Below are 25,597 nucleotides of genomic sequence, written 5' to 3'. Positions count from 1 at the left end.
CACGCCATTTTTCGATAGTTCAGAAGATATTTCAGCACAATGACAAGACTCAATCAGAGCCGAATTAAGCTAGGGGCTTGGGGAGGCTATAGCCCCGGGCCCCAGGTCCAAGAGGGCCCCGTCTGTATTCTGTATGTTTGGATGTGATGATACCAGAAATCGAACGCATTTATTGATATTATTTTTTCTATTTTTCCAAGTTTCCGAATTCCTTAAGGGAGCCCCGTCATTATTTTAGCCCCGCGCCTTATAAATATAAATGCGGCCTTGGACTCAATGACAATAACTTAACTCCTTTATAATTGTTTATCTAGAAACAACAATATTCATTGTTATTTTCGTTTATCTCTTGAACTAATTAATATTTTTCAACGTGCAACGTCTACTTTTAATGACAAGAAAAAAAATTTTTATGTAAAGTTACCAGCAACGAAGCTATAAGCAAAAAATGAGAAATTGCCTTAAATTTTGACACATATTAATGACAAAAAATTATTTCAGACCGCGGATAAAGATGTCATTGTAAACACCACCGAAATACAAAGTTTCACACATATCGTGGAAAACGCGACAAAGCGATTTTTCCTAAATTGCCTGGAATAGTTAGTATCCTGGAATCACGATTTTACAGAGCTTAACATCGAACATACAAACTATAATAGCTCCAAAATGGAAGAAGGATTATAGAATGATCATACCCGTTGAATTTATTGAAATTGTGGGAATAACAGATGAAATTCTAAGCATGGAGAATGTTACGCCTCTTTTACTATTTTACCTTTTTTGGACATAGAATTTTATTTTATGTTTTCAAACAACATAAGTTGGCTTATGACAAACTTAATAAAATTAGGCCTTTACTTAACATTCCGCGAACATAGTTTCAAGAAAATTACAAGCCATTAGAAAGATTGCTATTGATAAAAGCACGAAAAATCCCACTAAACAAGGATAGAAGCTTTGGATGATGTGTTCACAGTCAGGTTATTGATTTTGATATTTACATTGGTAAGTAGGGTACTAACGTAGAAAATGATTTGAATGGTAAAGTAAAGTAAAGAATTTTTGCGCAAATTTGTAGGATGAAAATCATAAAGTATATTCCGACAATGACTTCAACAGTTACCCTATGTAAGTGAAATTACGTGAGGCTAATATTTTAGCCCGTGGAACGGTAAATACCAACAGAAAGGTTTTGCCAACGCTAAAAGAAGACAAGCACTTTCGAAGAGGTCAACATGATTACCGAGTTATATAATATATAAACAGCTCAACCAGCCATTTTAGGTCCAATGCTTGAGTCACTCTACTGCTTTCCTTCTTCTATTTTTGCTCATAGCTCATCTTTTCACCCAACTGTCCTCGTTCATTCTGGCTATATGCCCCAACCAACGGAGTGTTTTTGCTCTGACCATACAACTCATCTCAGCTTGATCATACAGTACTTTGATCGCTGCGTTCGTTCTTCTTCTCCACTAATTTTGCTCCTGCACTTTTCCGAAAATCCTCCTTAGTACCTTTCTTTCGCATATGTTTATTTTGTGTTTCATCTTTTTTGTTCATGATCCATCACTCATTGCCATACAGCACCGTTGGTTGTATAACTGTCCTGTAAATGCGTAACTTGGCGGCTCTTGAAATATCTTTTGATCTTAATAGCTCTCCTAGGTCTCCAAACGCTTTGTTCCCTCTCGCCAGTCCGATCGATTTCCCTGGTTTCACCCTTCGTTTGTCACTCCCAGGTATTCGACCTCATGGACTTTATCAAATCCATACCTATACCTATAAGAAAGTCAGAAAAGCTAACCGCAGAGAGCGCGATGGTACTAGTACTGAAGTATCTTGTCCAGAACCCATCATAGATTACAACCTTACATGAATTTTTTCAATAAATTTGATCAAATAAAAGGAAATTATGATGTTGACAGAAAATCTCACGTATTGTGGCATAGGATTTTTTTCAATTTCTTGATTGTTATGTTGTCAATGTCCGGACTTAAGCACGCTAACTCTAAGAGAATCCCGAAGAAATTTATGGCAGGGTCTATTGGTGCCTGAATCAGCAAATAGCAGCAATCGTGTTCCGCGGCTTCTTCTCCAGGCGCTGCAATTGTTAAACGTCACAAACCGTCAGTTTGTCAAGAATGACGTCTAGAATGCAGTCGCCAACCTGAGAGCACCACTTCAAGTAGATGCTGCAATTGTAGCATTAAGATATCTCCAGAACGTACTATATGTAGCATAGTGCTACAATTGCAGTACATATAAAGTGCCCCTTTGCTCACGCGAAGGTAAAACAGACTTCGGATTTTCATAAAAAATAATTTTTGTAATACTTTTGCCTGCGGACATGTTAATTAAATTAAAAATTGTATAAAATTAATACTCATAATAATTAGTTTTATTTGTATAAATAGTCGTGGTGGTAAGCATCATTAACCTCCTCATTTCTCGAAAGCCTTAAACCTAAATTTTCCCACCTAGTTTGTGTGATATTTTAGTGCTAAATCATCCTAAAACGAAACATGAATTCCCAAAAATTCCGTAACGTGGAAGCGTGACTGAAAGAAATGATTTCAAGCAATTTCCTGCTAGAGCCAAGAAGATTTTAGACAAAATTTAGATAACAATTTTATAATTCTGGTGCGACATCTGTACAGAAATAAGAAATATCTATCTTTAATAAATTTAATAAATTCATTCTATCATTGAATTTGTTTTAATTGTGTTATTTCTTTGAGAAATTCGAGATTGTTTCGCTTACCTCGTATATACTTGACATTGCTGCCAACGACGTCAATAGTTATTACAGGCTGTCTCTGCAACAGAAAAATAATTATTAGGTATAAATAAAATCACAGACGAATATACGAGAAAGAAAGCTACAGAAAAAGTACGTAAGCGCCAAATGTTAACGATTGTCAACTGTTTAACCTGAAGCCTACTCTTTCGAATGCGATGTCTACCGTCTCTGTAGACAAACCAGTTTAGCCGTTGCTTTCGTTTGTTGTGATATTTCATACGAAACTTGGAAAACCTGCAACTGAAACTTACAATTTATTGTATGGTGATGAATGTTTGTCGCGTTTATGAGTTTTTAGTTTTCAAGACGACCAAAAAGATGTTCGGATCGGCCTTTTACGTCAAAAACACGCGAAAAGTGGGCGCAAAATTGGCGCTTAGACTCCTCACATTTGAACAACAAGAAGCTCGCAAAAATATTTGTATTGACACTTTGCATGCGATTGAAAATGACTCAAACTCAATAGGTGACGAATCAAATGTAGGGATGTAGTGATACAGAAAGTAAATATTGAAGGTTATAATGAACAAATATACATAATATCAAAATAAAACCGTTATTTAATAGCCACAACTCGTAGTTGAAAGTGAGAAAATGAAAACCACTAATTAATTATTCTTTATTTCATTAATTTTATGAAATACATGTTCAAAATGTGCGCCATTACGTTGTAGATACCGTCCATAATAATCAGGCAGATTTTCGAACACAGACGACACGATCTTCTCAAGTAAATCTTCAACAGGTCTGGGTAGATCTGTACGGCTACGAATTTTCTCTTTCAATAAATCTCATTAGAGGTCATCCAGTTAAATATGATAGATAACAGTAAAAACTCGTTGGCTAACATAGAAAAAATCTTTTTTTATAGGATTTGACATGAGTTCTGAAATTAGGTAAAACTTGCTGCGGGCCAGATCTGGAGAATATAGTGCGTACGTAAGCTTTCCGAATCCCAATTCATACAATACCCCTTATAAATACTAGCTATCAACTACGATGCTGTCTTAGACAAAAATTATAATGTTTCCTGCAAACTCTAGATATTAACTATACGTCCGAAAAGTATATGTATTGTGTTAATGAGCTTGTCAAATGCTTCTTCGATACCTAGGGAACCAGCTATTGACACTAATAACCACAAATCATTTGAAATACCAGCTTTATTTGGTTCAGCATAAATTATGGGTGTTTCCCGTTAGATGGTGCTACTGTCCAAATTAAATTTATCAAGTTATTCGTATTTAGATGCTCGTGCACCATTTTTCAGGTTCAGTTTTATTCATTTCTTTCTTTCTTCTTCTTTCTAACTGGATGACTATATCAGTAGGGTACTGCCTGTTCATCGCCAGCAAGTTTTCCCCGGAAGACAAAAGTCCAGAAATCTCGCCGTCTTTTAGGTGGTCTTCTTTCTTCTGGGTTATTCATTTTTGTATTCGTAACAAGTCCACCATCTTTCATTCTCTTTATACGCTTGTTCCCGATTTTATTTCTCACTCACCTATAGTTTGTCGTGTAGAGTTCTACCTTATATTTATTTTGGTAAGTTCTTTGGATTAAATATTAAGTTCTGTTTCTATTCACAGTCGCATATCAAAAATTAAATACTTTGAAGAAAAAAAATGAATTTATTGCTATAGCTATAGAAATCTTTTACAAAAAATTAAATAGTCACGCCAGAAATCAGATCGCAGAATGCTGCATAAAAACATCTAGAAAATATGTCTCTCTAAATATACTAACCGTATAAATTATAGACGTCAGCTTGTTTCATAATTCACGTGATTCATATATTCCGAGCTCTGTTTCAAATTTATTTATGTACGTAGCTGGAAATTTATATAATAAAGTAATTGGCAAATTTATTGAAACAAAAAAAATCTACCGAATTATTGTAAAAAATATGTAGATTGAAAATGGTTGCTGAAAAGTTTCCGACCTCAACCTGATCAGCATTCATCAATATAAATTCAGACATATATTTCGAAATGAGTTAAATTTCAGCCATTTTGGACGCTCAGATTCTGTCTGATAATATTATAAGTGAGTCCTTCACATAAAATGAAAAAAAAAATAGTGGAAATATGGATTGTAACTCCAAAAAAGGCAAAAACGATTTCATGGGCCAGAAAAGTGATGACGACCGTTTTTTGAGATAGCCATAGGATTAGGAGGTCAGAAGATACAGAGGAGCACACGCAGACTCAAATTACACATTGCTTGTGATAAGACTTAAAGAAGAAATATCAAAGAGCAAAGGAAAGCCTCAAGATGAAATTTGGATGGAGTGGACAGACATTGAGAAAACAATGAAAGATGTGACACAACAACAACTAGGAAGATTGCGGAAGAAAACGAAACGAGAATGGTTTGATGAAAACTGCAAACAGGCATTAGAAGAAAAAAAAACCAAGCAAGACAGATAATGTTGAAAGACCCAAAGGACAAATTAAATCTGAAGTATACACAGGAAAGAGAGAAAGCAAATAAAATGCACAGAGAAGGGAACGAAACCATCTGCAGGACAAATTAGAACACATTACATAAACAAAGATATTAGAAATTTTTATCAAGAGGCAAAAAGAAGTGGGATACCAAACATGACTGTAGAGAAATACGGGGTTATTCTAAATGATGGACCCATTTTTAAAAATTCGTGATTCATTAAACAATGAAAAGGGGAAATTTCAAAGTTTTTTTCAATGTATTACAAGTGTAGGCATGCGGTGATGGTTCCAGAAGCGGCCGCTAGAGTTCTCGCGGTAATAGTCCGCCATTCTCTGTCATTGCCAGTTATGAGTGAGATGGTGACCGTGGGGCACAAGGTATTCTGTGTTATTTAATTCGCAAGAAGTGAGTCGCAAATTGTAGTGCAGCGGGCAATTCATTCAGAATTTGGTATTAAACCACCAACTAGAAAAAGCATTACTCGTTGATTTAATCAATTTAAAGAGACTGGAAGTGTGTAAAGGAAAAAGCACAGGACGAATGCGTGTGTTGAAAGATGATGTCAGACAGATAGAAGACAGTTTTGTTCACAGCCCAAGTAAGTCTACCAATTGAGCTAGTAGAGAACTTGGAATACCCCAACCAACTGTATGGAAAGTTCTGAGATGACGTTTGCGGTACAAGCGCTACCGTTTAGAACTCGAATTTTGCGGTAATGTGCTAGAAATGATGGAGGATGATACATTTGTACAGCGTATCATTTTTAACGATGCAGCAACCTTCCACCTCAGTAGAAATGTCAACAGACACAATGTTCGCATATGGAGTTTGCAAAATCCACATACAAAATTGCAACACGAAATAGACTCACCGTTCCGTGCCTTATCACATACAAACATTTTTTTGCGGAAAGAGCTTTGACTGGAATAACGTACCTAGACATGTTGGAACAATGGGTATTCCCCCAAATTATGAAAGATTCTCAGGACATTTTTCAACATGATGGAGCTCCACCTCATTGGCACCTCGATGTATGAGGCTTTTTAAATGAATCCCTTCCTAAGGGCTGAATTGGTCGCAGGTGAAATGAAGACCTGGCTCTACACTTCTAGAGGCCGATATCTCCTGATCTCACCCCATGTGACTATTTCTTATGAGGTTATGCTAAACAAGCTGTTTTCGTCCTGCGTTTACCAACAACTCTGAACGATCTGCGGAACCGTATCAATGCTGCCGTGCACTAAGTAATAGCAGATACACTTGCTCGTGTGTGGAATGAGTTTGGCTACCGCTTAGATGTTTGCCGTGCAACAGCTCGAGGCCACATTGAACACTTGTAATGCAATAAAACAAACTTTGATACTTCCTCTTTTCATTGGTATAAAAATCATTCGTATAGCATTTATGCTTTAATAAATACGAATTTTCAAAAATGGATTCATTTAGAATAACCCTGTATTACAGAGACAAAGAAGGCTCACTCATGGAAAAAAGAAAAACTTGACAAGAGGAAGGAATATGAACAGAAGGGAATGAGGAACACGATTTTGAAGAAAAGGAGGCAGTCTCGGTAGAGATCGAAAAAAGAAATAGAAGAAATAATATGGAGAATAGCAAAAATGTCGATAGGATTTCAATAGAGGCCATAAAGACTACAATAAAGTATGGTGCTGAACCGTTGAGAAATGCAGATGCCAAACAAATGGAATAAGGCAATTATTTATCCAGTACAGAAGAAGGGAGATAATACGACTTATGAGTAGAACGAAAAAGGATCTGGAAAAAATGGTCCTACTCCTTGAGAAGAAATCAAAAATATGCACTATGCCTAAATAAACAAAAGAAGATGGGAAAGGAGTATATAGGATTATAGGTTTGTCCTGGAAGTAACAGTAACAAACGAAAGAGGTGAAACCAGGGGAATAGAAAAGGACTATTAAAATCAAATGTGCTCTATGGCAGTGAGCGCTGGATCTTGAACAAAAAAACATATGGGAGAGAAAAGTACTAAGGAGGATCAACGGAGAAGTGTCAGAGCAAAAGATGGAGTATGTGGTCGTAGCAAAAAGACGAGGAATAGGGGATATAGCCAAAATCGTCAAAGATAGTAGGATAAAATGATCTTTGTTAAGAGGAGAAAAGCGAAAAGGAAGAGGGTGACCACGGAAAAATAGATAGAAGTATGTAATGAAGAATAGGCAAAGAGAAATGACATGAAGGAGGCATGAAAAAATAGATGTTGAAAAGCAGGAGAGCGACTCCAAGCCTTAGGCTTACAAAGCTTGTTGAGCTGTTACCGTAGTCAACAGATGTGACCCCAGCTTCTGCTTTTTGTTTCCTAACCTCACTTGAAAGAGAAAGGAACTTATTACAAACGTCAACGCCTATTTGGAGAAGAAAGATTTTGAAGGGTAAAAAAAGGTTAGAGCACCGCTGTACTGTATAGAATTAAAAGTTTCTTTGTTAGGTCGGAAAGAGACAACCCTTTGTAAATCTAAGCTTGAAAACGTTGATTGTAAAATTTGTTATTTGTGTTACTGAAAATGACAACTTTACTGTTAACACTGTTGAACACTTGAAATGAGCAAAATTCGAGTTGATTAAGTTATCGTAAAAAAATTATCTAAGAGCAATCAGTAAGCCTAGAGGTAATCGAAGAATTAAGTTTGAACATTTTACAGCAAATACCTGGTCTAGCATGGTACTTAAAAGAGTCATATATTTGTCGTAGGTAGACTTCTTTTTATGAAACACGGGAAATCTTTCACATATGTTTCACACCACAAAATAGTTGTAACCTATCGTAAATTACCAACAAGTTGAGTTTGTGCGTGATTGATTTGTAGAAGTTTGTATGCACGGTCAAGATCAAAAGGGCTATAAATACACAAACCGTAAAATTAAACCAAATCGTGCATGCCGAATCTCAGGAGCAGCGTAGCTCCGCTGAAATCTAGGCGTTCGAGATCTGCTTGCTTCGCTGTCCTGAGAAAGAGTGAACTTAAAGTTCGATCCAACGATTTGCATGGATTCGTGTATTAGGAGGGGGTATCATAAAACAATATGCAAAAGTATGTTCGTATGCTGGTTTTTGATAAAACGTGCTACAAGGTATATCGGAGAGAAATAGGTGATACATATTAGAACATTAAGAAGATTATGAGAGAAAAGTGAACTGGAATACCCAAAAGCAGTAATTACCTGGGTCACATATCGGTCAGTCAAGTGTCGAACGATTATTGTTTTATTGAGGAAGTTGGAAACAGTCAAAAGAGGAAATGTCATGTCATAAAAGTGTACGTTTATTATGCATTTTTGGTGTGAGGGCCACACATTTTATAAAAACAAAAGTATATGGTGTTATAAAGTTTAATCTTCTGCGATTTTTATCTAAAATATAATTCATTATGCTCTATATGTATAAAAAAATAGATCTTTGATATTATTCCCACATTATCATTGATGACTTTCAACAAAAAAATGAATGACATTCGATAAGATTTGGCACTATCCGGACATTTATTATAGATCGTAAATCTTTAAAATAAAAAAAAACATGTTATATAACAAATTCCTGATCTAATTTTCTATTTAAAAATAATCCAGAGCATATATTTATTCGTACTGATTTCAAGTAGAAAATAACTAATACAATTTAACGTAAACAAGGAGAGATCTGCCAGATTTCACTGATATTTTTTACAATTTTTACCGTGCGCATACATAGAATAACAAGTTGCGTTGTAGCTATAATTAATATGGGACTTTTGATTTCACTGCCTTGAATAATGTTATTTTTTTATCAAATTTATAAATAAATTCAAACGCAATTAATGTACAAAAATGGACTGCAAAATAATGTCGCTGTCTTAAGTTCATTTCGAACGAATCAATTTTTAACAAGTTCATAGTAGAATAGTGGGCCGTCAAGGGCATTTAAACACATGGGCCTTCTGATACGTACGTCACCAAAGGTCTAGCCGAGCAAAAAAATTCTATTACCAAATTCCATTAATTTTAGAATGATTTTGAAAAAAATATTCAAAAAAACTTCTAACGTATGTCCCAACAGTTTCGGCACAAAATATTTATTATTGCAATCAATTTCTTTAATGGAACTTTTCTCATTTGCCATAATTACGAGGATATATTGAAAAATTCTTAGCCTACCATAGAACCAAACAAAATTTCAATGTCAAAATATTTTATCACTCAACATATTCTCCTCTTAATTGGATACATTTATTACAGCGAATCTGCAACTTCTCTAGATCTTTCAAAAAAAAATGTTTCTTCTTGCTCTGCAAACCAGACCTCCACAGCTTTTAATTCCTCCTTGTTGGAAGTAAATTTACGACTTTTTAAACTTTTTTTCAGTTGAGGAAAGAGATGATAGTCGGACGGAGCCAAATCTGGTGAATAAGGGGGATGTTCTCGTAATTCAAACCCTAAATCACGAATTTTTTGCATGGCAAAATGAGATTAGTGTGCAGGGGCGTTGTCCTGCAAAAACAAAACACCTTTGGATAGCTTTCCGCGTCTTTTCTCATTAATTTTTTCCCGTAGAGTGGTCAGTAATGTCGAATAGTAATCTCCAGTTATTGTTCAACCCTTTTCCAAAAAATCAATCATGATTACTCCATGGCAATCCCAAAAAACTGAAGCCAGAACTTTTCCAGCAGAATTTTGGACACAAAACTTCTTAGGTTTTGGAGAACCAGAGTATTCCATTCCATTCCATCGATTGTTGCTTTGTTTCTGGATCGAAGAAATGTACCCAAGTCTCCTCATCCATAGTAACAATTCGGTTTAAGAAGTCTACATCGTTTTCAAATCGAGCACAGATCGAATGCGATGCTTCTACAATTGCACGCTTTTGGTCAACATTCAAATATTTGGGGATCCATTTTGCAGCAATTTTTCTCATGTCCAAATTGACGTGAACTATATGATGAACGCGTTCATATGAAATATTCAGTGCTTCAGATATCCGTTTTAGCCTAAATCGACGGTCTGATAAAGTCATGTCATGAACTGCATCGACATTTTCGGGGACTGACACAGAAGCTGACCTTCCCGATCGGTCATCATCTTCAATGGAAAATTTACCTATTTTGAAGTTCGCATTGATCACCAAGGGTATTAAGAATATCTTCGTAAATCTGCTTACCTCTTAACCCTTTTAAATACAGGTACTTTTAATTTATTGCGTAACTTTTTTGAAGTCAAACTTCACACTGACACTTCTAATAAGTTATTGTTCGGTGCTATGGTAACGCGATATTTTTTTATGCATGGTCTAGACTAGCTAGATATCAATACATCCTCGTATCTAATAAAAATAATAGTAAAAACTAAATGAAGAAGCCCGTGCTCCTCAGCTAGGTATAATTTTATGGTAACATCTCATATTTTTCTCCCAATTCTAAGACGCAATTTTCAGCTTGCCAGTATCCAGAGCTAAAAGTAGTAAAAAATCTTCAGTTGGAAGGGCTTGAGGTAAATTAGGTTATCTTGTTTTGGTACTCAAGCTAAAACATTATATCGTCTCCAACCTAATATTGACTCGATTAATTTAATGAGGGAGGCGTTAATATACCTTTCAAGGTCTACAGCTTCCTCCTTTACCTGACCCACATAATGTCTGGATATCCCCAACCACACATCAAACTAGAACTTTATCAACGAATTTTGCTTTCTTATGCATATTTTAAGTTGTTAGATTTTCAATCTACGAACATTGATAACACCTACACAGTGCATTTTTTGTACAAGTCTTGTCGTCCGACCATAGTACCTCATTTCTAGTTGCTTGTCGTGAATCTCGAGTGATTTATTCAATCACCATAGAAGTATTCTGATGTCCATCGGTAAATAGTTGAGATTAAGTGGTATGAAAAAGGATCTGCAAAACTGTTTTTCTGCGTACTTCTTCTGTTTTTCGTCTCTTCTTTCTCTCGCTACATTTCTCGAATGATTTCTGGTCAACCTCTAGACATAGCTACTTTAGGTGATTGATATTTTTTTCTGATCAAGATAAATTAGCTGCTGAAAATGATTGTTTGCTTCATCCCATATTCACTGAAATTTTAACTTCTGTAGCTCTCAAGAATATTTTTTTTTATTTATTAGGTAATTTTTATTAACTCTAATTTCAGATCGAAACTGGTCAATAGCTGGCTATCAATCAGATCAAGCTGAGAATTTGTGAAAATTTTTATCCCATATTCTCCTAAAATAACATTTGGCCTGATGTATTGATGGTAAACCTTTAGTCTATGAAGTTGAAATTTGGTTATCGAGCCTTTCTGTGTGTCGTGTCTCACTTGACATTACCAAAGACCGATATCCTTTGAAACCCAATCAGACGTTTAGGCTTGAGCCTTTTGACACCACTAACGAGACAAACTGTTAGGTTTGCTCAACAGTTTGAATCTCGCACGTGTGAATGCTGGACACTCACATATGTTGTCTTTCTTTCTCCTCCTTGCAACTGCGGCTCTCTGAGACGTCCTTGATGCCCATAGTGTGGGGATGGTATTTTAGATAACTGAGTCCAGTTGAAAGACCAGTCACCAGTCAAATTCCACGTTTGTTTAAGTAGAGTAGTTGATTCAAGAGATGAAGACGGTCTATCTTAATGTGCCTTACCTTGTCTCATGCCAGGTATCTCTATAAAGGGTGTACCAGGAGTTAGGAGATGACGTGGAAATAATGCTGTGACATAAAAAAATTCTCATTCTTCAACCCCCAGAGAAGCATTCCGATGTCCATCGGTATATAGTTGGGATTAGGTTGTATGAGAAAGGATCTGCAAATTTGTTTCTCTGTGTACTTCTCCGTTTTTCGTCCCTTCTTTTTCTCGCTACCTCGAATGATTTCTGGTCACCCTCTAGACATAGATACTTGAGGTGATTGATATTTTTTCCGATCAAGATAAATTAGCTGCTGGAAATGATTGTTCGAATTTGTTTGCTTCATGCCATCTTCACCGAAATTCTAACCTCTATTGCTTTTCAAAATCACTATTTTTATTTACCTGGTAATTTTTTTTAAATTCCAATTTCTGTTAGAAATTGGGCATTAGCTGGCTATCCATCAGACCAAGATTACCTCGCCTTGTGAGAATTTTTATCCCATTTGGCCCTAAAATAACATTTGCCCTGATGTACTGAGGGCAAACCTTCTGAAGTCGGTAACTTTGTGATCGGAACTCTTCTGTGCGTCGTGCCTCACTTGACATTACCAAAGGCCGACGTCCTTTGAAACCCTGTCAGACGTTTAGGCTTGAGCTTTTTGATACTACTAACGGGGCAAACTCTAAGGCAATTGAACCACGTGAACTCATAGATGATGTGTTTATTTCTCCTCCTTGCATCAGCAGGTCTCCGGATCGTCCTCGAAACCCATAGTGTAGAGATGGTATTTTAGAGGACCGTGTCCGGTTGAAAAAATAGTCACCAGTCCAATTCCGCGAATGTTTATGTAAAGTAACTCATTTCAGAGATGCAGAAGGTCCATTTATATGTGCCTTACCTAGCCTCTTGCCAGGTATCTCTATACAAGGTGTTCCGGGACAAAATTTTGGAGTAGATGACGTGAAAATAATGCTGTGACAAAAAAATTTCTCATACGACCTCTCGTTTCAAAGTTATAGGCCTTTAAAGTGGCGAAAACAGAATTTTTATTCAAGTATATTTTCTAAATTATACATTTAAATATTATGAATTTTTAATTGATAATTACGTATGTCCATTGGTTTGAAGGAATAAATAATTTTACACTACTATCCGAAGGCCCAATGGTTATGTAGATTTTGAGATCGTTGTACATGCAAGGATACCGTTCGGCATAAAAAGGGACCGCCTCGTGTGAAACCAGCTTCATTGGTAATCAGAACTTTTCCAACAAATTTATTATCAACTCGTTGTTTATCTAGAAACCATATGCAACACCGGTAAACACAATAAACGAAATGATCAATAGAATAAACTTCCATTGTGACGCTAGGCAGAATCTTGGAATCTTATTCCAAGTTCAAAGAAATATCCTATGTATGGTATGTAGAAGTGCAAGGTGCCCACTTCGAACATTTATTATAGTTTTTTTTTGGTTTTGATTTCATAAGTTGTAGGCTAACCAACCTATTTTAATGATTTCCTTATGTGAGAACACGATGTTCATTTAGAATTATTTAATACCTCCAGTAAGTATTTTTCAATAAATAATTACAATTTATGATAATTTTCTTCAGAATGTCTCTTTATGATGAGCGGTTTCTTGGCATGTCCAACGGTCTAAAAACCTACATATCTCCTAAACCATAAATTTGATCGAGTTGAAAAATTGAAAAATTCATCTGTAAATTGTACAGGATGTCCCTGTAAAAGTTCTGATTTCGCAGTTTTAAAGATGAGTAACTCAGACACGAGAGGGCGTTTGAGATTTTTTTATATTACATCATTATTTCCACGTCACCTACTTACTCCGAATTATTTACATCCCGGAACAACCTGCAGAACCTGCCTTGCAAGCAGACTGTTGAGAGACGAGATAGCAAAACTTTTGACTACATCAAGAAACTGTTTTGGGCTCACTGGTGGATTTACTAATTCGAATTTGGCGAGGCTGCTTTATTATTGTCCTTGTTGCTCGAGTGACCAAGCAGTCAATCGAGCTGGATCTTGAAGCCATCACTCATTAGTTTAACAAGTTTTAATTGTTAATCAATCAACATGATCACCTTCTTATTAACAAAATTTTGTTATCTAGTGAAAATCCGAAGGTGCGATATCAGGCGAGTTAGGTGGTTGAGGCTGTAATCAATGAAGGTACGTCTTGTATTGTCGTATTGCACAATAACGCCTTTACTATATACATGACTGATATTTTTAGATTGCAGATTGGTTCAAACTATCCAATTTTTCCGCAGTAGAACTGTATCTAGATTTCAGATCTGCAAAATTACCAGCAAACTGATGTGCCTTTTTGGGGTGCAAACCCAGCTTCGTAGTATATCATAGTGATCCATTTGGAGAGATCCACTGTGTTTTCAATTATATATCATATGAGGCTTTGTTATCATCACCAGTGATCAGGCGACCAAAAAAAAGTTTTGAACGGTACCGTTGAAGAATGTGATAGCTCTGTTCTCTGCGGACAGATTATGAAGACCCCAAAAATCTGGACTGTTATTTTCCCAATTCGCATCAAATGTGGATGCTCATGAATTTCTTCCCACTTCTTTCCCACGTCTAGTGTTGTCGGTCTTCCGGATCTATAGAAGACAGAAAGATCAATATCGGAAAAGAACAAACAGAACTAGGAGATAATTGGATTTCGACCAGATGTTGGTCATATCAATTTTATCCTTTTGTCGTTTCGGAAAGTATTGTTGACAATGATGTCATGATGTTCACCATTTCTTTATACATCTCTTTAGGTCTACTCTATTGCTAACCATGTTGTGCTCGTTGATATATTAGTAAAGTCATCAATTAATCTTAAATAACTCAGATGTTCTCCAAATACTTGACTTTTTTATTTCAATCCAATTTCCGAAAAATGTACTCTAAAATGGCTGTCGCCAATAGAATAATTGAAATTCAAGAATTAAGTAAGAAATTTCATTGGGCATATTGCACTTCCAAATCAAAACCTGCAGATTTGCTTAGTCGGGGTGTTGATCCTCACGAATTTCATACAAAAACAACCTGGTTTCATGGACCAGAGATTCTTCAGAAATCAGATTTTTCTCACAATGTAAGTGGCCCTGAAATTATCAGTCCTATGCTAGTAGCTATTGAAAGACAAGTTTTGACCACTATAAATAATGAGAGGTTTCCTATATGTTTCGTTTTATAAATAATCTAAAAAACAAAGAAAATAAATCGACGTTATACCATGTCCAAAAATTAATGAAACATTCCTATACATCCAGCTCGAAGGACCAAATGTATGTAGAGATTTTAACTACATAAATAAAATGCCTCTTTTGTGGACTGTATCTTTATATATTCTACTTGAATCACACATTTTTATAAAAAAGTTGGAGGAGATTACACTTTTTCCGCGAACCTCACCCATGTTGAAACAAGAAGAGAGTGGAACTTTGTGAATTTGCCAACTGTGGCATGGTTGTTGGAGTGTATCCAACAATGGCTTCAAAGATATTGAGTCTCCTTATACTAACTGTAGCTATAACATTGTAAATTTTGGTTAGGTTAGGTTAGGTTAGTTTTTATATATTAACGACTTGATGGAGGAAAGCTCTAATCATTACTCTGGGGTGAGTCTAGTCGAATACCTTCTTGAAATCTATTAAATCTAGTGTTAATAGTACCTTTTGGTCTACTTTATTTCTCTAAACTTGTGTTCGAATGTACTGAAATTTTTTTCTTTTTATGTGGTTATGCATCATACGACATTTTTTATAATTAGTTTTTTCTCTCTCTCTCTCTCTCTTCCCGGTCCGTAGTTATATAACAAACAACAGACGTCCGCTGTTAAGGGTTAATAACATTTATAATAAAACAATTCTCCACATGCTCGAATGGATTTACCAATAAATAACATGTAAATGACAAGAAACATCAATTAGGTAATGACTCGGACGTGACTAGCTAGTTACGTTCGTAGCACATAAATCTTAGGCGCATTATTAAGTTGTGACATAAATTGCGAGCTAATTACCCAATGACGTACTAGTAAATATACGTCGATATAATGCGTAATTAATTGAAGTAAGTTTGCCAAATAGCATTCTATAGATCACAACTCCATAGAAGATTTATTGAATTATGGTCGGAATGGAGTGATAGTGTTTTCAATAGGAACCAACGAAAATAGGTGAACGAAAAGTTAATTATATCATAAATTATACCAAGAGTTAGTTGTTAATTTAGCATTGTTGAAATTATTGTCCTTCCTAGTATGTAATTTCGAATGGTGTTGTGGGTTGAGGACTCAAAAATTTTTTCAAAAATGCGAACGTTTCTATATATTATTTGATGTTTATCAAGGGTAAAATTTTATGGTACACTATAACTGAAACCTTGATGAAGATAAACAAGTAAACAACAAATTGTGATATTAGAAGTAAAACAAAAATCATATAGTGTAACAATATAAATATCTATACATATATATGAGGCGTTTCTTACCAAAACGACCATAGTCCTAAAATTAGATTTTCGCGCATTAAATTGACACTTATACATCAGGGGCCACCTGTTTGACCGGGAAAGTCAGATTCTACAAAAAGAACCATAGCACGAATTTACAGCCGCCAAAAGATCAAGTAGTTGTACAAAAACAGCCATAATCCAACCGAATTCCTGCGAAAAGCTCCGATGTCCAGGTCTGTTTGATTAGTAAGCATGGCGAGTGTTAACGATATTTATGATTAAAAAAATGTTACAAATTGGCAGAAAAAGAAGAACAAATGTGTGAAGAAAGAAACATTTATGGAGAAAAATAAAGTACGTGGTGGGGCACATAAAAATCATGTGGGAAAACAAGTTTTGGCTAGAGTTACTGGCGCTGATTGTAGGTATGTCAAAAACTGAATATATTTCTAAGGATTCATGTTATTATTGAGTGGATCTTTTGTTTTGGGTGTTCGCGTTTAAAGTGCTTTCAAATTATTTACGAGAATAATCGACAAACTTTGATAACTCTGTTTAATAACATGGTGTCAAAGAATGAACAAGATTCTTATTTAGTCGGCTAATACAAGTGATGATGAACCAAATGCGGAAGAACGAAATGACAGAATGAAATCGTTTAGTAACAGTGCAGAGTTTTCTTACAAGAGTGGAAGGCAAATAATATCCAGTATGTTTTAAGGCGTTTTTAAGCATATTTGGTGTTACTAAAGGGAGAGTACGAAGACTATAAAATAATCTTATGCTTCAAGGTAAATCACCACACGATAGAAGAGGAAGGTATAATAAGAGGTACAAGAAAATACCGGAGCCTGTAGGCCTGTAGCGAATTTGATAAGAACCCATATCCAGTCATTTAAAGCTCGGTAATAACATTATTCAAAACGAAAAAATCCAAACAGATTATACCTTCCAGAAACACTTTCTATCAAAGCAAAATATTTTTAGAGAAGTTTCATATTAATGTATCCTACAAAGCATTTTGGTCAGTTTTCACAATATCATTTAATATTAAGTTTGGACTACCGAGATCTGAGACATGAGCCATTCGTGATAGATTTATATCAAAACTAAATTTATACACTGACTTAGAAGAACATGTTAGTATCGAAACAAAGAAAAATCTTCATCTATGTAAGGCTGATAAATTATATGGGATAAAAAGGCAATGTAAAAAAGGCCTTAATATGTGCTTATCGTTTCATTGCATGCAAAATTGGCCATTACCCCACATTCAAACTGGCGATGTTCTTTTCCCAGCCAGCTCTGGTACTATGTTTTTGGACTACATGATTTGGCAACTAATGATGGATGCCCTGGGCAAAATAAAAATTATTTGATGGTTAGATTCCTTTGCGACTTAGTTCACATTTTTAAAATTTTGAAAACCATTAATTATTTTCCTATTCGAGAACATTCCCGACTGCCCAACGATCAAGAATTTAATTCGGTTATCGAAGCCCTTCTGTGCGTCGTGCCTTACTTGACATTACCAAAAGCCGATATCCTTTGAAACCCTATCAAGCGTTTAGGCTTAAGCCTTTTGACGCCACTAACGAGACAAACTGTAAGGCAGTTGAACCACGTGAACTCATAGATGATGTGTCTCTTTCTTCTCCCTGCACCAGCAGCTCTTCGAGACGTCCTTGATGCCTATAGTGTGGGGATGGTATTTTAGATAACCGAGTTCAGTTGAAAGACCAGTCACCAGTCAAATTCCACGTTTGTTTAAGTAAAGTAGTTAATTTAAGAGATGTGTTTTACCTTGTATCATGCCAGGTATCTCTATAAAAGGTGTTCCACGAGTAAGTAGATGACGTGAAAATATTGCTGTGACAGAAAAAAATTCTCATTGACCATTGCCCCACATTCAAACTGGTGATGTTCTTTTCCCAGCCAGCTCTGGTACTATGTTTTTGGAGTACATGTTTTGGCAACTAATGATACGACTATGTTCGTGTACAATGAAACTGTTGGCAAGAATGGCCAGAATGATGTTACTTCTTTACTGTTGCATTATTTCAACAGGGCAGATATAAGCAACAAAGACCTAGTGTTGTTTAGTGATAGATGCCCGGGGCAAATCAAAAATTATTTGATGGTTAGATTCCTTTACGCCTTAGTTCACATTTTTAAAATTTTCAAAACCATTAAATATTATTTTCCTATTCGAGGACATTCTCGACTGCCCAACGATCAAGATTTTAGTTTAATTGATGCAAAAAAAAGGAATAACACTGCAGAAGTACTGTCTGACTGGGATAGATTAATATCAACAGCAAGAGAGAAGCCTTCTCCTTTTAAGATTCTGCAAGCAGAGCAAAAAGATTTTTTTTATATGGCTGAAGCTCTGAAACCATTTTTTATGCCAAATCCAAAGCCGCCTATGAAAATAAAATCAGTACGTGTGATTAAAATAACTCCTGGAGTAGACTATATACAGACCAAACAATCTTACATCTGCGAAACCGGAAGAAGCTTGGTACCGAACTAACATTAAAGCCCCTGTATCAAGGTGAGATTCAAATCAAACCCCAGAAGCTACGTTTTCTAAGAAATCTTGCTAAATGCCTGAAAGTTCCCGAGAACATCCACTATTATCTTTATATGCAATCAAACCTTGCTCAGCCCAGCACCAGAATTTGAAATAGACAACGAAGACAATAGCAGTGACGCAAAAGATTAAATAATTATGCCGATTTTCTTTGAAGTTATAACAACTTAACATTGTGTAAAAATAAACATTTCTTTTAACTTTTTGCATATCGATAACTTCAATTCCATAGGAATTCCCGTAAAAACAACCATTGTCCATAAAGAAAGGCAAAACTACGTTTTTATTTGAGATACTCCCAAAATTTTGATCAATTTTATTTTGGCAGACATTCGCTAATTATAACATAAAATGTATCTGACATAAGAAAAAATTAAATTAAGCAAAACGTTGAGCGACATAAAGTTTTTTCCACTTTCCCAAAAAAATCAAAATAGACTATGGTGTTTTTGTAAGAAACGCCTCATTTATAAATGAATTGGCCACACTGCACCTAAGACAAACTATATAACATCACAACGCACTCGTCAAATAATTGTGAACTGCCATTCTACCCAAAAAACAAAGTTGGCAACTTATTCACTTATCAAAGACAACACCTAAACTCCAGCATTCCAATGTAATTTATAAAATAAATTGTTTAGGCTGGAATAAGAGTTACATTGGTATGACTAAACACGAATATGATTGTCGGGAACATAGTAAGAACAATGGCCCAACATCATTGATGGTTACAACTTTAATTTTGATGGTGTGCAAATTCTGGATAAGGAACATAGATATTAAAAAAGAACCATCAGCGATTGATATCCATAAAACTGTTTTATTTTGAGTCCTCAACCCGCAAAACCATTCGAAATCGTTAGTTTATTTCCATAAAAGAGTTGAGTACGTTAAATGTTTGCGTGTATGTATAAGGAATTTTCAAAATAATATTCGTAAACTGTTGCTTCAAATTGGATTAGTTGTTGAATTTCAAGAATTATGCGGAATTGTCCACACATTTCGATCGTCTTTCGGCCTGTCCACATTGGCCAGTACCTGTGGACGTGTCGACCGACATTCATCTCATAGTTTAATTTAACTTCTTCGTTCATTTTTCAATAAAAGTGGAACTGAGGTCCAAGCGACACATTTTCGCTGTTGCTTTCGATTCGACTGCCTTTGATCAGTACCTCTACTTAAGCCGATACTAGATGATGCGTTCAATGTTTGCGCTAACATTTACCGTCTAACGTTGGCTGAACATTGGACGAAGACTGAAACCTTACCTAAAGACATGAAAACGCTGCAAAAAAGTGATAAGCAGCATGCAACATATATAAATCCATTCAAAATAAACTGGACCAGAAGTGTGTGTATTTGTACATCAACTTTTGGTTTTAACTTCATTCCTAGTTGGGTATTCCTTTAACGCGGGTCAAAATAACCGACTTTCCATGGCAAATGTTTGAAGCAAAACATCAGCCGAATGACATGCTGACTATGACCACACGATGCGTCAAATCATACCAGCGTTCAACGTTGAAAGCATTGGGCGCATCGTGTGGTACCGATTTTATACTGGAGAGTTTTCATATAAAAATTATTATTTATGTACGTAACTTTGTTCAACAGTCGAAGTTGAAACCCTTATGCTTATATAACCAATGTGACACAATATTCTTGGTACTAAATGTGGAAAAAAGAAACATTTTAGAAAAAATTGTTTACCTTCAGCTATTAGGAAGTTATAAGCAGGTTAATCAGGTAAAAATATATATTCATTATATGTATACAAATTTTATTATTATGAAAGTGCGGTTTGAAAAATTATTTTAGTATATAAAATAAAGGATAATTGGATTTTAAAAACGGGTTAGTGCAACTCTGTGAATTTGTCTATAAGTAAATCACTCTTTTCTTTCCAACACAGGTGCCTGGTGCTAATATCGGTAGGGAATTCATTGGTTTTATGCTAATTTTCTAATCAAACTCCCGCTTACTTCAGAAATAGACGACGTGAAAATTAATTTAGTATTATGCTTTTGAAAATGTTGAATACACCAAGAAATTCTATACAATGTCAAATAGATTGTTCAAATTACAGCTAGATCGATTTTTTATAATTTGAATAATAGTACAATTAATTATACAGGGTGAGTGATTAGTATGATAAAGTTCAATGCCTCCTTCGTCATTTGAGATATCAATTTGAAAATTCGAGGGATTATGGCATTGATTTACAATCTTACATGGAGTTCCAGAATGCTCAAAGTTACATTTTTTTGCATATTTGGAATAAGCCTAACTTCTCCATTACAATAATATAGGGTTGTATGGGTTATTCAAAAAGTTATAACCAATTTCTCATAAAAGTGGAAACAAGTTCAATATCGAAATCAATAAATACAAGAATGAAGATCTGTTACCGCCAAAGTATTCGACTAGTAGTGAAAATTCTGTTAATATTCATTGAATATGGTACAGGGTGAATCAAAATAATAATACATTATTTTCTCGGTTCAATTTAATCACCTTGTATTTTATGTGATTATCGAAAAGTACTACCATCATACTTCTTTTTTTATCAAGCATTCCCTATATTATATATTATTTGTTCTTAAGATATTGTCATTTTTCATTTGGAATTTTCATTTTTCGTGCAAAACAATGATTATGTACCAATATCTAATCATTTAACAATTAATTCTGAGTTGTTCATGATTTATTTGTCAAAAATTGTTTTTTTAATTTATCTGTTTCGTAGTTTTTTAATTAATTTCACTAGTAATGAAATGTTTGATATGATCTGGATATAAAAACGCCCAACTATCAACAGAAGTATACCAAGTACGTTTTCCGGAAAGACAGCAGCTTACGAAAGCAAAATTGAAGACATTGATGAAGCGGTTCAATCGCACGGGTTCAGTTAATTATGAAAAACATGAACGATGAAAAACTTCTGCGGCAAAAGAAAATTAAATCAATGTTTTGCTGGCAGTTACTGAAAATCCACACTCATGTGTAAGGAGTATTTCTAGCGAACAAGAACTAAACCACTACGGTGTGCGAAGAATCCTTGAGACAAAACAAAATGCACCCTTACCACATTTACTTGCATCGGGAATTAACTGAAGTTTATTTTGAAGAAAACACTAGCATTTTGTAGGTGGGCTTTACGAAAAGTTATTCAACAGAGAGACTTTTTCGACTAAGTTCTATTTGGAGATGGAGCCAAGTGAATAAAAATGGTTGTGATGACAGGTAAAACTTCCACTATTATTTATGAACTAATCCATATCACATAGTGACACACGGTTAAACTAGATGGTCGTTGAATGTGTGGAGAGGTATTGTTGGTGAATATGTAGTAGAACCACTTCGTAGACGTCAAAGGAAGTGGTTTTTGTATGATGGGTACGCTTGCTTATATCAATCAATCAATTAATGGTGAACTGAATGAACAATTTCATGTAGGATGGGTCGGAAGAAATGGTCCATTACAGTGGCCACCAAGATCACCAGATTTTAATAAAATGGTAATATTGAGAATGAAATTTACAAATCACATCTAACAATGAAGGAAAGCATGATGGAAGATATTACGGAATGAATTTCTAAATGTTCCTATAGAAATCCTTCGTAATGTGAGCAAATCTTACAAGTATCGCTTTTGGACCTCATATACTGTAGTAAATACGATAGGTTTTTATTGTTTATTTGAAAAATACTCGTTTTTTTTCTGTATTTGCAATTCAACCTCTGCAGTACCAAACAGCAAAGATAAAATGTCAGTCTTTGATAACTAAATAATTACCAACTCACAATTAATTGTTAAATGATTAGATATAGGAACACAATCATTGTTTTGTATAGAAAAATCGAAATATCTCAACAACTAATAATTATAGGTATAGGAAATGCTTCATAAAAAAGATGTGGTAGTACTTTTCGATACTCACAAAATAATGTATTAGTATTTTAATTCACCCTGTATCACATTCAATGAATATTAACGAAATAAATAATGTTTTTATTTGAATGCTTTGGCCGCAATAGATCTTCATTTTTGTATGTCTCTCACATTTTACAGGGTTTGTTATAACTATAAAATATATGGTTCAGTTAAGAAACTGAATTTTAATTAGACACAGCATTCTGGAACACCATGTAAGATTGTAAATAATTTTTAAAATGTGAAGACTTATGATGGCTATAATTCTACAAATGTTCAAACTGATATCTCAAGGAGGTGACGAACTTTATTACAGTAATCAATCACCCTGCATACTTTTCTATTATGTGAATTCAAAAAAATAAACGTACACGTTCCACATTTTGTGATACATATATTCTAAAAATAATTTTTCGCTGCGTTCAGGAAGGTCAGTTACATACTAAACTGCGTGATCATATCATATTAGAAACTATTTATAAAACGCTATGATGTTGATGATATTTGATGTACTAAATTGTTTTCCAGGTTTATACCATTAAAAAAAATCCTGTTTTCTTAAAACTAAGAGTAAATGGCAACAATGATTTTCTATGATTGTCGACGTGGATTAAACCCAACAGCAATGTGCCGATCAACTCGCTTCGACTTTTGGTGATGAAGCGCCCTCTCGAGCCAGCGTTTTTTGCTATTTGATGTTACATAATTTGAAAATCGCTCAAAAAAACTCGTATCGATTGGTGCAAAGAAATAATGAAAAAATTCAACCGCGGTGCTTCAAAAGACGTCTATAAGATCTTGACAGGCGACGAATCGGGGATGTATGCATATAAATCCGAAACAATCAACTGTATGGGTCTATCAAGACGAGCCAAAACATTTGTTTTCCAGTGTTCGAAACAATCAGGAAAACCAATTGCAGAAGAAGAATTATTTTCCACCACGATAATGCGAGCTCTCACACATCAGTTCAAACAAAACCGTTTTTGAGCAGACAAAACATCGAATAGATGGATCATCCGTAGTACATTCTTCGTTTGGTACCAATGATAAAAAACGACTTCAACGTTTTTCTGCACCTGAAGAAGCGGTTGATGCGTTCAAATCACATGTTTTGGAGGTACCTCAATCGGAACGGAACAAACGCATGCAAAAGTGTATTGATCTTAAAGGAGAATACTTTAAAAAATAATAAAGTCATATCCAATAACGAATATTTGTTTCTATTTGTCTGTTATCTCAAAACTTAAGAAGCAGCTCTCGTAATTAATTAGGCGATCTTTTCATAATTTGACATTTCGGAAGCGATTCACTCAAAGAAGCCGTAATAAAAAATATCTTCTTCTGTAAACAGTTAAGAGATGGCCTCAATTTGTGGGTTTTGTATCTGGTACTGAATAATGAGAATTCACAATTAATTTATATCGGATTGATTCTAATTCTACTTAAACAGGAAGTTTTCATCAATTTTTGGAATATATTACCAAAAAAAAATTGTTTATATCCTTGAAAGGTGATATTTAAAATAGATTAATGGAATTTTGACCAAAAAATATTAATAAAAAGTGATGAAATTTGTTTACAAATACGAAAAAACCGATTATCTAAATTCATGTTGAATAACTTCCTGTGGAAAGTATGATCTTGAAAGACGAAATATCTTCCTCGACATTTAAATGATTACATAAATAGTTTATGATCTCGTCATAGATTGCTGCTATTTGTTGATAATCAAAATATATAATATGGAAATAATTATTTTTATAAATAACCGAAACTCGAGGGCAATTTGACAACAATTAACCGTAAAAAATTACTGTCATTAGTCTAATGAGGAATTCTGAAGAAGTTTGGTCAAGAATTGTTAGAAATCATTCCATAGTATCGAAGGTAACTGCAGATAAATATGCTTCAAAATAATGTCGTGACAACTTTGACAAACTTATATCCTGATCCAGCAAACCCCCAATTTCCTGCGAATATAATACGATTGATGCAAGATGGAGCACCGCCCCATTTCCAAATCTATTTGCGGCAGTACCTAAACCAAATTATTCCAAATAGTGCATAGGAACGCGCGAATCGAGGGATTTTGACTTCTTTGACACTTCTTTTCATATTAAACACACAAACACAATTTACAGAACATCAAAACTTCTTCTAATTTGACAAGAGACTGATAAAAATTGTTCTGCGACAATTCTTTCTTCTATTATTCGTACCACTTTACAATTATATTCATCAATTCGACCCTGAATATGGAAATTTCGCATCAATTTCAATTTGTATTTCATTATATTGGCCTATCTGATGGCGTATACGATGGTCGAAACGAATTTCGTTAGCATCGAAACCGGGATCATAAAGTCTTGAATGGATACATCTCCAATTATTGATAACGACGTTAGTTTGATTGATTTTATCCTAGTATACGAGGATTGTCTAAATTGTTTCCCAACTAACAATCCATGGAAGTTCTCACTTTTTTAACCCTTCCAATTTATAGTAGCCGCCTTTCTTCGAAAATAATCGTCTGATGAAAATATGTCTCCTGCAAGTGAACCTTCAAGGTAAGGAAACAGCGAAAAGTCGCTGACAGTCAGATCTGGAGGGTACCGTGGATGCGGAAGTTATTCGAAGCCTACTTTATGTAATTTTGCCATCGTTTTTTCATTTGTACCATGGTGAAT

General features: G+C 34.9%; 1 protein-coding gene across 4 annotated transcripts in view; it reads right to left on the bottom strand.

Annotated features, from left to right (window-relative positions):
* Positions 1–25,597, bottom strand: part of LOC130893376 (uncharacterized) — a 303,656-nt gene that overhangs the window by 122,007 nt on the left and 156,052 nt on the right. For all 4 annotated transcript variants that reach the window (XR_009059195.1, XR_009059197.1, XM_057799423.1 and 1 more), the window contains one exon: positions 2,765–2,819. Coding sequence is in view for 1 of the 4 variants with exons in the window: in XM_057799423.1 (XP_057655406.1) it covers positions 2,765–2,819 (55 nt within the window). In the remaining 3 variants the exon portion in view is untranslated. The remainder of the gene's footprint in view (positions 1–2,764; positions 2,820–25,597) is intronic.

The sequence above is a fragment of the Diorhabda carinulata genome, chromosome 4 (genome assembly GCF_026250575.1).
Source record: "Diorhabda carinulata isolate Delta chromosome 4, icDioCari1.1, whole genome shotgun sequence".
NCBI lineage: Eukaryota > Metazoa > Arthropoda > Insecta > Coleoptera > Chrysomelidae > Diorhabda > Diorhabda carinulata.
Note: the sequence above shows the minus strand (reverse complement) of the source record. Positions and strands in the feature narration are given on the sequence as shown.